This window comes from Pelodiscus sinensis, chromosome 16 (genome assembly GCF_052426305.1).
Source record: "Pelodiscus sinensis isolate ZL-2025 chromosome 16, ASM5242630v1, whole genome shotgun sequence".
NCBI classification, from domain to species: domain Eukaryota; kingdom Metazoa; phylum Chordata; order Testudines; family Trionychidae; genus Pelodiscus; species Pelodiscus sinensis.
The window spans coordinates 9838294-9851674 of record NC_143067.1 but is presented as its reverse complement, the minus strand read 5'-3'; the positions used below and the strand labels follow the sequence as shown (position 1 = coordinate 9851674).

Genomic DNA, 13381 nt, shown 5'->3' with positions numbered 1-13381 from the left:
CAAACTTTCATCCCCACACAGGATCACATTTTTTAAAGTTATTTTCTATTCAAAAAATAGGTCAGGGGGTGAACGGTGCCCACCTCAACATGAGCAATGGGGAAGCTTCCAGATATCAAGAAGCTTGAGGATAAATGCAGCGACGTGGAGCAAAAGTGAGGTTATGGTGTACCACCACATAAACCTGTGTTGTGGGGAGGCAGGAAATCTATGGAAGAAAAAGCCAGGGCCTATCTTTACCCATATGCAGAATAGGCAGCTGCATAGGGCACCCGAAAATGTGGGGCACCACTGGGTGTTAACATCCACTCACACACCTCCTCCTACCCGTGTTCTGTGGCTCTGCTCCCTCAAGAGAGGAGCTAGTTTAACTCACAAGTGAAAAAAGCCTGTGAAAGAGCCAGTCACGTGGTAATGAAGCCATTTAACAGACATTTGCCAACCCCAGGTACATACTGTCAGTTTCTGAATTTACTGTGAGTCTACAGGAGCTTAGTTTAAAATTTGCTTTAAAATTATTTTGTGCATGTGCTGCTGAAGATGATAAAATCACATCTCTAAAAATCATCCCCGTCAGGCATAGGGACGCCAGTTTCATAGTACTGGGTAGGGCCATAAATCTTTGTATCACCTGACTTCCTGGAAGAAACTGTCCCTCCCTGCCAGAAGAGGGAGCAACAATCCCCAATAGCCTGCTGTGGCGCAGATTGAGTGGGGAGGAGGGAGATGGTACAACTGGGTGGGTGCACAGGTACCAGCAGAAGTCTCAAAAGCCGAGGTCTATGAAAGTGAGAAAGGAAAAACCCCGACAAACGGAGATGCCTGCGTATCAGAGAACGGGGTTCGAGCAACGCAAACGCTTCCATCTCGCACCAAATTGGGATAACAAGAGCTCAGCCACTCCACAAGCGCCTTCCATTCCAGGGGCTCAACGCACTTGGCAAGTGGGACGGAGCGAATGTCACTGTGAAGCAGGGAGAAATGGTCGCCCTCTTTTCACAGATGAGCACACTGAGGTGGAGCACACTGAACTGTGTGACTTGCGCACAGTTACAGGACAGAGCAGTGGCACATACTAGGGATGTGTGATCCCGGTTAACTGCTTCATCATAATGTTTTACTGGTTAACCAATTAAAAGGGGAGTGGGCAGGGAGCTGGTCCAGCCTGTCTGGGCTGGAGTGCCCGTGCCCGCCCCTGACCCCCGCCCCACCACGGTCAGGTTAGAGTGGCTCCCTCACCACAGGCAGGAGCTGCTTCAGCCAGGCTGAAGCAGCTCCTTCCTGCGGCCTCCCCAGGCTCACTGTAGACACGGACTGCTCCAACCTGGCTGCAGCAGCCTCTGCCTGCAGCCCTCCTGGGCCCACTGTAGACAGGGGATGCTCTAGGCAGGCGGGAGCGCCCGTCTGTAGGCTTGCCAGATGCTTTCACCAAAAATCCCGAACATGACAGGAAAAAAACTTGGTTGAGCAAAAAAAAAACAAAAACAAAAACAAACAAACCAAAAATAACCCCAGGAGACTAAACTTGTTGAACCGGAGAACAAAAAAAAAAAGGTCACTGCGCCTTTAAGAATCTCCATACTCCTCCCGCCCCCACCAAACACGGCAGGGGAAGAATGTCCCTGCCGGCCTTCCGTCCAAGAAAAACAGAAAATACTGGACATTTTACATGGGTTTTTTTTTTAACCATCCAAGGACCACAAATAACGGATTGTCTGGGCGAAAACCGGACACCTGGCAACCCTACCTGTTTGGGTGAGCCCAATGGGGCTGGAAGACCCCCCCTACCCATGGTGGATGGGGAGCTGCTCCAGCCCCCATTGATTAACCAGAACCAGGTTAAGGGCAGTGCTTACCAGTTAACCGGTTAACCTTTCACATCCCTAGCACGTACCCTGCTCTAATCCACTAACCATGCTTCCTCCTGCAGTAGGATACTGTGCTAACTAAGCTGCAGCAGCGTCTGCATTTCACTTGGGTTTCGACTGCGGCCGGGCTTTCAAATGCCACCTTTGACTTACCAATTCCACATGGGTTAGTTGCTGAGCCAGAGTGTAGGGGTCACTACAGACGGTCAGGATTTCCCTCTGAATGGATGGCGGTTTACTTTTAAAGGCAACCAGCTTGTCAGAAACAGCAGCATTGATCTTGACTATTCCTTCCTGCCCATGGCTAAGGGTTGCTAGCTTCTGATTCAGGGCTTGCAAAAGCTGATTCATCCTTTTCCAGTAGGCCTGGAGAGAGAAAAACAAAACCAAACAAAAACAAAGGACGTAAACACACAAAAACCGCAGGTCTTGACAATGGTGCATTTTAAATAAATTTTTCCTACCCCAAAATATCCCCAGACCAGCACAAGATTACCACCTGATTTTCACCAGGACTATTTCAGAATGTCCAGTTGACTTAATTATAGGTCTGCTCGCCAGCTCTGCACCACGGAATCAGCCTCCAGTCAGGTATGCAAGCAAGCTGTGCTCCTTCGTGCCAGGCCAAGCCATAGACCAACACCATGGTAGACTGGCCAGCAATGACAATGAAAAGATCAGGAAAGAGAGGTGGAGCCCATAAAGTGAGTTGCTCCAGATTTTGACGAATTGTAATGAAATGAATAAGCAGTAGGTTTAAAATGAACAGAAGGAAGTATTTCTGCATACAATGCAGAGTCAACCTGTGGAACTCCTTGCCAGAGGATGTTGTGAAGGCCAAGGGTATAAGAGGGTTAAAAAAAGAACTATAGGTTGAACCTCTCTAGTCTGGCACCCTTGCGACCTGACTGGTGCCAAACTAGAGAATTTGATGAACCACAGGAGGTCAATATCGTCTAGCAGCATTAACAACACGTCCACTGCTTGCTGGGCTCTTAGAAGACATTTAGAAGTAAATTAGAGCTAAAAAATAGCACAGAACACTGACAGACAGGAGTGGTGGCTGTCAACAAACTTTATGGGACTGCGGGAAACTTGGCCACACCCACAATAAGTGGCTCATTAAAATTATGCCAAGGCTGAGCAGTCCCTGCCCATGGCAGGTTTGGCCCAGCCTGGCTAGAGAAACCTGCAGCATGGTGGGCCCAGCTAAGCTGGAGTAACCCCGGGCAGGGGGACGCTCCAGCCCAGATAGGTCCCCTGCCCACAGGATCCCAGTTAAACAGTTAACTGGTTAAGCATAATGTTCAACCAGTTAACTGATCAAATATTCCTAGGCAGCCAATGCTGATGTCAGATGTGACGCTACACATCCTACAGCAACCCGGAGCCACTGCAGGGCATGAAAGAGGGGCTGGAATGCTCTAGCAACCCACCTATGACTGACCAATGCAAATGGGGTCAACCTGAAACCATGGGAAATGGGACAATGGCTTCTCTGGACAAAAAAATTCACGGAATAAAGCCAGGCCAGAATCAATGGGAACATTTCAGAGCAAGGTGTGTAAAGGGTGAAAGTCCCTGGGAGTCACACAAAGCTCCTCCCTCCCCTGTATCCAGACGCAGGGCAATGCTCCATGGGCTCACCTTGCTGTTTTTTTCAGCCTCAGTTCTACGGGCACTCACCCTTTACTGATGGCAGCACATCCACCAGCCATGTAGGCAGGTCACTACTCAGTTCCACACACCCTGGGCACTTGGAGCATGGTTTGCAGGCTGGCTTATTAGCAACTATACCTCACAGCCCATCCTAATGTGCCACAGAGGGATACGGTACTCACCTGGCTGCTCGGAAGGGGGAGAACTCCCTAACACTTTATCCAAATGGAGAGCATTGAGCCTACCTCTGTTTGGTGTGTAGCTCTCTCCATGGCTAAACTAGGTAAAGCAGGTTGAAGCTGCAATAGCCTCTGAGCTCGGCTCCTTTACTTTTACTGCTGAAACCATAAATTTCTAGACAGGCCTTTGGTTCAATCCTGGAGATGAGTCACAGCTTCCTCACAGCATTACACTGTAACGACAGGCAAACCTCCCAAGCAGGTTCTACGAATACCCAAGGCAGGGTTTCCCCTTGGCAGAGACCATCAGTGCTAGTGTTGCTGGCACTCACATTCCAAATGGGCAATACACCAGGGGCCAGGCCCAGCTCCCTCCTCAGCTATGTAGCACATGTGGTTCATGTACTGCAACCCGACTTCTCTCTTTACTTCAAAGAATAAAGTGCTCACACCCACTCTTGTTTCACCATAGTTAGGGTAAGAGGCTGCAAATCCCCAGAACACAGAGAATGCTTCAACACCTGCCATTAGACTTTCATTAGTCCTCTGGCAGGTAACTGCTTTTCGAACAGAAGGAATGAGATCCCGAATTTGCTCATTCTACCCGTGCGAGTAGCCTGCCTCATGTGAATAGAGTCAAGCAAGCACAATTTGTCTTTACTATTCCTTAATCGGTAGCTGATAAGCCCACTATACCATGAATGCCTAAGGAGGTGGCAGGTAAGGTTTGGAAATCTCCAGCCACGCAATCTATTTCGAAATAATCCTAATTAGATATCATTGATTTTCTTTTTGCCTCTGTCTTCATTCTTTCTTTGTTACTAAGGCTACGTCTCTGAAAACAGAACCTTTGTTTCTTCGGATAATGACGAAGATTCTTCTTGCTTTGAGGCAACAGTCCTCACCAGACATCTCTCCCATCCGTCACCCAAGTTCACAGGAGGCACAGCTCTGGTGATCGCGAACTGGGCTGGCTCTGAACCTGTGAAGAGCGTCTGCATATGGTGTAGCTGAAGCAAAATGCAGGACAATGTAGCACTTTAAAGACTAACAAGATGGTTTATTAGATGATGAGCTTTCGTGGGCCAGACCCACTTCCTCAGATCAAGTAGTGGAAGAAAATAGTCACAACCATATATACCAAAGGATACAATTTAAAAAAATGAACACATATGAAAAGGACAAATCACATTTCGGAACAGGAAGGGGATGCGGGGGGGGGGAGGGAAGGAAGGAAGGTAAGTGTCTGTGAATTGATGATAATAGAGGTGGGGAGAGTGGGATGTCTGTGAGCTAATGGTATTAGAGGTGATAATTGGGGAAGCTATCTTGGTCTATCACTATTGCACATGGTGTGTGATTCATGCCCAGGTGGACTTGCACACTTCAGCGCTGGTTTTGAATCTCAGGGAATCGATCAGGTTGAAAAATGGGGTTCTCTCTCCCTGCAGAAAATACTGGTGTTTTTTTTCCAGTAGTAATTCAAACACCAAACCGTTTTGGCTGGAAATCAAACTATTTCCATTTTGGGGCTGAAGTATTTCAGTTTTGAGGTATTTGTTTTGCAACAACAAAAAGAAAATTCTGTAGAAAGCAAACAATTTTTGGAAAAATGTTTGTCTCCATCAAAAACCCAAATTTCCATACAAAATGTTTTGACGCAACGTTTTTACATATTCTACCTGCAGAATAGCAAACTCCTGGCTGTTTCTTATGCAAAGCAATTAATCAACCCAGCATTGCTTGAAAGCAGGGGTAGGGAACCTTTTCTGGGTCAGAGGTCACTGACCCATTGAAAAAAAATCAGTCAGAGGCTGCAAAATGGCCTCCAACTAAGGAGCAGAAAGACCCTCCCCCAAATTCCCCTCATACACTAGAGCCCACCGGGGCCCAGGCTAGTAGATTTTGTGGGGGAAAAGTTTCTAGGCAGCACTTTACTATGTGGGGAGAGGAAGCGGCAGAGTGTGGAGTCACTTCCTCCCGCTATCAGGTAGAGCCTGTGGGCTGGATCTGACTCTAGCTTGCCCGATTCCAGCCCCTCAGAGTTGGGGCTCCTCCCCCCACCCCACAGTGAGAGCAGGTATTGGTGCCCCAGCCCCACGGGGAAGCTGGGGAGGAAGAGCATGAGGTTGGAGCAACAGCATAGGCTCCCCAATATTGCAGAGGGGGAAGGGGAGGGCAGCCCCGAGCCTCGAGGGCCAGATCTAGGCAAGCCAGGGATCCAGCCCCGGAGCCTTAGGTTCCTCACCTCTGCTTGAAAGATTTAGGAACAGTAACAAACCTCTTCGCAAACCCTGGTCTGCATTGCTCATGTCCCATGCTTTTGTTGTGAACATTGCACACAGCTCTACAAAGAGGCCACAGAGCTTCATACCAACCCGCCAGGTGGAAACAAGAGGGGCGACCCTCAACCTAACATAAGCAGGAATGTTTCTCAATAAAATCTCTCCAAGAACCTGGTTGAAAAAGAGAGTTACTCTCATTTTGCTCAGCGCACTCATCCAAGAAGAATTCTCCTGTGCTTGGAAACAGCCTTATGGCTTTTGCCACCACAGAAGGGTTTTCTGCATGGTCGGAACTGTAATCAGCAAATGAAAATCCCATTTTAAATTAGAGTCATCATTATATTTTAGGCCATTCCTGCTAGTAAGCATAGTGCAACCAAGTGACACTTGATGGTATGCAAGCCAAGTGCTAGAGGTCATGCCAACTTACTCTGCATCGCTGCTAACTTAACAATTAAAAGAAGAGTGCTATTGTTTAATATTTAAACAAAATGTTTAATTCTTAAGCAAGACAGTCTTTCGGGAGATAGCAGACCCCTGCAGGTGGCTTGAGCTCAAAATTTTTAATTAAAACTTCTCTCTTTAAATGCAAATCACAACACTTAGCAAGCAATGATTCTCAGCATGGGTACTTTTTTAAGCATTGCACAGAGCCTTTAGAAACCAGATGGTACAAAGGGCAGGAGAATATCCAGTAGGGGAAAATTCGGCAGTAGCCTAAGGGAATGGACTAAATGACCTAATGGCTCCTTTCCAGTTCTGAGTTCTATGATTCACAGCTCTGGCAGCTTTCTTTCAAATAAGCACAACCACCGCGGCAGGACGCCACTTCCATGCTGTGTCTCCAAAAGGCAATTTGCATCTGCAGGGTGAGAGCTTTTCCTGCAGTTAACTACTGCGTTTGCTGAGGCATTAGCTCTTGCAATGACAGCTCACTTCAATCTGATTTGGGCCTGAATGGAGAGGCAATCGGTTCCCCCCCCTTCCTGGTGCACCTCCCCATTCCCCGCAAAGGTGCAGGGAGCTACAGGGGCTCAAAAGTGACAGGCAGGCAGCAACCGTTCAGTGCTGGGCTCTTTCTTTTCAGGCGCCAAACCACCAAAGCAGAGCTCTTTTGCAGCACTGCTGCTTACAACCAAGTATCAATAATTAATTCGATGTCTTGAAGCAGTAAACTCGCCCATTCTTAGCCTACCTCCTGTTCCTTACTTTGCAGTTTATGCTATGCTAGCATATTTCTGGCAGCTTGTTCTTTGGCTACAAAAGACCAGGGTGGTCACAAATCCCCTTTGTAGCTGACTGGCCGGAGAGGGCAGTAACCTGTTTAACTATCTGCAGAAGGAGCCTTCCTCGCCCCTTCATCAGATAGGAAAGAGGAGCTGCCACGGGTACAACCAGGACTGGTGACAGTGTGCAGGGCCGGTCTACAACATTTTGGCACCTGAGGCAGGGAGCTCAAATGTCTCCATGCCCCCTCGCTTGGGCCAAAACGTGGAAAGGCCTCAATTGTGCCTTCTTCCTGTTCTACTCTTCTCGTGGTACTGCTCTGCTACCTACCCCACTAAAGAAGAATTAACAACTTAAAATGCCTTTCTACACCCTGGGTCCTAGTTGCACCCCCCCCCCAGTCTGGCACCTGAGGCAGCCACCTCAGTTGACCTCATGGTTAGGCCAGCCCTGACAGTGTGTAGGAGGGCCTTGGCTCTGAGCCTCTCGGGAAGGGGGTGGAGCCTCTCTCTGGCAGAGCCGGGGACAGCCAGCCATCAGTGCCGCCCGGCCCATGTTGGGCCTTCTCCACCCAGTCCTCAGTGCTGGCCGGACGGCTCCGCACAGGGCTCCAGCGGCTATTTAAAGGGCCCAGAGTCCTGGAGCAGCTTCCCCCCATTGGAAGCCCTGGATACAACACAGGAATCGAAGCGCCCCCACGTCACAGTTAGTCCTTACAGACTCTTTCCTACCCCTCATGAAATCGATAAGTGTGGCTGCTATTCCATGTAACACCCGTAACTCTGCAGCAGGAAGAGAGTCCACCCTCAATCAGCATGCTATTTCAGAAAAAGTTGAGTTGTGAATTGATGACAACAGCGTCTCCTGAGTATTTAATACGGTTTAGCAGTAGAGCTGCATTAAAAGGAGTCTGCTATATCAAGAACTTTATGTAAAATATCATGGTTTTTCCTCTTCAGTGCTTCTGTGGAAGGCCATGCATAGCCACTCCATTCGCCTGGAGGCTACTGGTACACTGCTTTTGACATTTCCAGTTTTGTTGTGTTCACCTGCCTTGCAGTTAAGTAGTAAGCACTTTGGGGAAGCAACTTTTTATTATACAGTTGTACAACCCCTGGCTCAGTAAAAAATGGGGCCCATGGGTATTATCCAAATACATACAAACAGTAATATTAGATTAGATCTGGTCCATATAGTCCAGTTGCCTGTCTTCTACTAATGGTCTCTGCCAGATGCTTCAGAAAGAATGAAATCAGGGCATCAGGGCTATTATCAAGTGTTCCACCACCATCACCCCCTTTAACAGCAGTCCCAAGACAGGTCTTAATTTACCGTGCTAGAAATCCATCTTCTGGCATTTGATTTAGCAGGTCTAGTTAAGACCCACTAAATGGAATGCTGAGGGTGGCTCTGGTTGAGGAATATGGGACAAGGAGGAGTAAGGGAAACTGATGGGAGCCAAGTTCAGCTTAACGTATGTTGACTCCAGCTACATACTTTATATAGCTGGAGCTACGTGCCTTAACCCAACCTTCAAAGTCTACCATAGATCTGGTGTTGCCACCAAAACTTATTGGCAAATAGCCATTGATGGACATGCCTTCCATGAACTCCCCTAATTCTTTTTTGAACCCTGTTATATTTTTACCCTGTACAACATTACCTAGCAATGAATTCCACAAGTTGACTGTGTGTTGTTTGAAAAAGTACTTATGTTTGTGTGAAACCTGCTGCCTAATGCTGATTTTATAGACCTCCATCATATTGTCTACTCCCTTAGCTGTGTCTGTTCCACACTAAAAAGTCCTACTCTTTTTAATCTCTACTCCTATGGAAGCTGTTCCACACCCCTAATAATTTTTGTTGCCCCTCCCTGTGCTTTTCCAATTCTAATACATCTCTTTCTTGTCTTTTTTCCCCTATTCCTTTGTGAATGGTTCCTACCATTGTTAGCTTTTTTGGCTGCAGCTGCACACTCAGCAGATGTTTTCAGAGAACTATACAGTGACTGCAGGATTGCTTTCTAGAGTGGTAACAGCTAATTTTGCATGAATTATTGGGATTGTGTATTCCACTGTGCCTCAGAAGGGCATGCCACTGCTCCGTTCAGAATAAACATAGCATTCAGTCCTGTAAGTGCAGATCTCAAAGTGTGGTCACAATTTGCTGCTGCCCGATCTTTAAATGTTATTATTTTCTTGCAATGACATGTTCCTAAGATGCTTTCCCTGCCCAGAGAGGGAGAAGAGAAAAGCTTCCCACATCTGCTGGGCCCAGCCCCCATCTCCGAGCGGTCAATGGGAAAACTTCCAGTGACCAAAGTGGGAGCAGAGCCTGGCCAAGTCTGGCTAAAACCAAAGGGAAAAGTTCCCCTTTGCAAACACAATGTTAGAAATCCCTCCCCACCCAACGCAGTCCCCAACTGCACCCACCCATCTCCTCTGCCGGTAGGTACGTAAGCGCTGAACAAACTGATGCCGAAGCACAAGGATCCAGAATAACTAATATGCCAAATCTCCAGCTTGTGTAAAGAGGCACAGCTTCACTCAAGCCAATGTGCCCATTTGCACTAGGGGAAGATGGGGTCCAGCTGGTGTATTTCTCTCTCCATTCCCCCAGGTTGCAGGAGCTGTGCTCTATTAGCTAAGGGAGAATCAACCTTAGCTTTAAGGGAAGGAGAGAGCCTACCCCATCTGTAGCCTGCAGTCAACAAGACTGACACCAACACCCAGCTCCATGCTGCTGCTGACCACGCACCTTCTGACCAGCCCCGATACTCCAAGCAGCCTGGGATGTCTCCTCCACGGAGGGGTGGCTCATGGCCATGTACAGGGGGGCTCTATGGGAGCAATGTGGCCCCGTCTCTCTCTCCTTGAGCACCCTCACAATCCAGCTCCATTCAGCCGTCACGCAGTTCCCCCACCCCCTTCCTGTGGCACTTTATTGCTGCCGGGCCAGCCAAACCAGGGCTGCGATGCCAGTGCCCAGCCAGCCAGCACATTGCCAGGGGCTCTGCCAGCCCAGCCCTGCAGCAGCTGCTTCCATTTCTCTCCTGTTTCATGTGGACGGGAGGGGCCCCTTCCCTTCCCTTCCCGGTTCAGCCCTGCGCAGTTTGGTTTGGTTTTGGACTGGATTGCCCCCGCCTGCAGCCTAAAGCCTAGAAGGAGCCTGGCTGCAGCCAGTGGACACTGAACCTCTCCACATCCCCCGGCTAACCGAGCAGTAATGAAAGACTCTCAGGGCTCTATTAGCCCTTTTCCTGACCAGCTGCACTGGGCTATTTTTAATCCTCCTGCCTCTGAATGCGTTTCACTGCCAGGCCCCTGAATCCGAATGCACGGCCCACGGGCATCCCATCCTGCCACTGCTACAGGGAGTGACAATGGTTTTAAAGGCCAGCTGGGACCATGACGATCATCTAAGTCTGGCCTCCAGTAGAACGACCACAACGTGCTGCGTTCAGTTCAGAAGTGCCCCTCTCTAGGGGCTGCATTTCACTCCACAGCTGAGACAGATGCTGTATTCAGGTTGTACTGCCTGTGACCATGGGCAGTGGGTGAAGGTACGGCTGAGGGAGGCAAACCCCAGCCCTGTCGCAGGCCACGCCCCCTTTTCCCAGGCCCTGCCCCCCCGGGAGCCAAGTCAGCCCCCCCTCCAGTACAACGGGGAGGCGAGGTGGTGAACAGCCCGAACCTCGAGCACGGGCAGGGCAGCTGCTCCGGAGCAACAATATTCCACCCCCCAGGAGGCATTCTGGGGGCGGAGAAAGGGCGGAGCCAGGCTGGCGGTTTGGGAAGGTGGTGCCTTCCCCTGCCTATGATACCCACTGCCCCTGCCTGTTCCATAAAGGCTTCTTTATTCCAAGTCACGTAATGCAACACTCCTAGAAGACGTTGCTTGGTTTTAGGCTTTAATTCAGTGGTCACCAACCAGTTGATCGGGATCTACCGGTAGATCTTGGAGCCTCAGACAGGTGATCCGAACTAGTTTGGCTATCAAATGCCGACACTTCAACTGCCTCTCCCCACACCGCCCTGCTGCTCCTGCCCAGAGCCTCAGAGATGCCCCCGGGGAGCTTCCTGCTTGTTGTGCAGGACAGGGGAGACAGAGGCAGGGGCGCTGATGTCACTCTGACCTCCTCTCCTGTACCCCATCTTCACAAAGGAGGGCGGGGCCTCAGCAAAGAGGTGAGGCAGGGGCAGGGCAGGAGTACTTGGGTTTGAGGTAAATCTTGGACTGACAAATTAAAAAAATGATCTTGTGCTTAGAAAGGTTGGAGACCACTACTTTAATTTCTGCGCCCCCCTCTCCCTCCCCAAAACATACACAGTTGCAAATGGCTTGGAAACAAGTTCACCGCTTAATGCAATTAATTCCTATTAGCAGGTAAAATCCAAAGGTGGATGCTGTCTTGATTTGTGGTCATATCTTTGCATTTCATCTCTCAGATTAATATTCAGTGCAATCCAGGCTGCTCGCTGCCATTTGCAGCCAAGTGGCAGTGGATTTCGGCACACAACTCCCGTTAACATCAATGGCTACAGCGAGGGCATCGTGCTACGTAGTCACGGTCTTGCAATTAGCATCTTGTCCTGCCAGTGCGCATAGTGGGATGTGGCACAACAGCAATGCTCCTGGAGAAGCCCAGAAGAAGCGAACGTTCCCCATTTCAAAGTGCATTCAAGTCTGGGAGCGAAGCAGAATAGGGAAGGAACTTTTGAACCTGCCCCTGCAGTTCTTTGGCAAAACTCTCTCTGGGATGGGGGGGGAGGGGGGAATTTGATGGGAACAGAGTATACAGAATCAGGCCCCCCATGGAAACCGATGCCCTAGTATAGACATTTTTTGAAGACCTGTCCCTAGGAAGGAAGGTCTGTGCTGATGATTCCCAGTGTGAAGTCTCTGGCTGCTCTTTTCCCGAGGAATTACATTTTAAAGCGGACATGGCATGTGAATTGCTGCCATCGCAGGGTTATTTTCCTGTCCCCCGGGGAAGCATTCAGGAGAGTGCGGCAGTGCTGGAGCACTGGCCCTACGGGCTCCCACAGAGACAGTGCTTACAAATTGACAAGGTACCACTTCCATTTTTCTAACTGTATTTGCATTTCCAGCCCCCTGGTGCCAGGGGATCGTCAGGGAGGAGCTTGCACTGCTGCGTGGCATCACAGGTAGGCACAGGCGTGTTTACGGTGTGTGGGGGAGGGGGGAATTTTTGAACAGGAAAACTGTTTCTGATGCGGAGAGGCAGCCTGAGCCAATGGACTGAGCACAAGATTGGGAGCCGGTTCCAGCAGGACGGTGCCACGTTTTCCCTTCCCTCTCACTGTTGCCATGAAACAGGGGTGGAGAACCTTTTTTGGGTCGGGGGCCACTGACCCACAGAAAAATCAGCCAGGAGCCGCACATAACTGAAAAGCGAAAAAAGCCCAAACCCACTGACATAGTCCCCAACTGAGAAGCAGAAAGTCTGGAGCACCAGCATGGGTTCCCCAATGCTGAGGGGAAGCCCCAAGCCTTGAGGGCCAGCCTTCGGTTCCCATTCCCCCGTCACAAAACGACCCACTGGCCAGAGGTGCTGGAAGGATCTCTGTAGCATGGTGTGAAGATGCAGAGAGGTGTCTGGGCCAGTTTAATTCATACTAGGGCCAATGAATGTGCTGCCAAGACACTTTCTTTCGGGCATCTGGCAGGATGGGCCCCAGAGGGGGGCGGGGCCTGAAAAAAACCCTCCCCCACTCCAGTCCTCAGCCCCACCTCCACTCTGCCTGTTCCCGCCCCTGCTCTGCTCCTGCCCCCACTCCTACCACTTCCCCCAAACCACCACCCTCTCCCACCGCACCTCTTTCCACCCCTGCTCTGCTCCTGCCCCGCCCTATGGCACCCTATGATTTTCAAAACAAAACACAGAACACACTGAGGCGAAAACGCTGCTGCCTATTCCCTGCCGGTGGCCAGCTGAAGTCCTGGAGCATGAGTTGTGGGAACACATGGCTGTTGAGCCCTGTCCGCTACCGTCACAAGCGTCCCTGCCATACAGTAGGCCAGGCCCTCTCCCTGAGAGGGCTCAGATTTCCAGTGGCACCGGTCTCTTAGGACCCATGCCTAGGCGGAGGGCAGTATAGGCTCTGCGCCCTAGTTCACACCAGCATAATTCAGCTGTGAA

At 49.9% G+C, this 13381-nt stretch overlaps 1 protein-coding gene across 1 annotated transcript in view; it reads right to left on the bottom strand.

Annotated features, from left to right (window-relative positions):
• RASGEF1C (RasGEF domain family member 1C) overlaps positions 1-13381 on the bottom strand; it is a 128876-nt gene that overhangs the window by 37257 nt on the left and 78238 nt on the right. The window contains exon 5 of the mRNA XM_075900487.2: positions 2022-2234. Within this exon, the coding sequence (XP_075756602.2) occupies positions 2022-2234 (213 nt within the window). The remainder of the gene's footprint in view (positions 1-2021; positions 2235-13381) is intronic.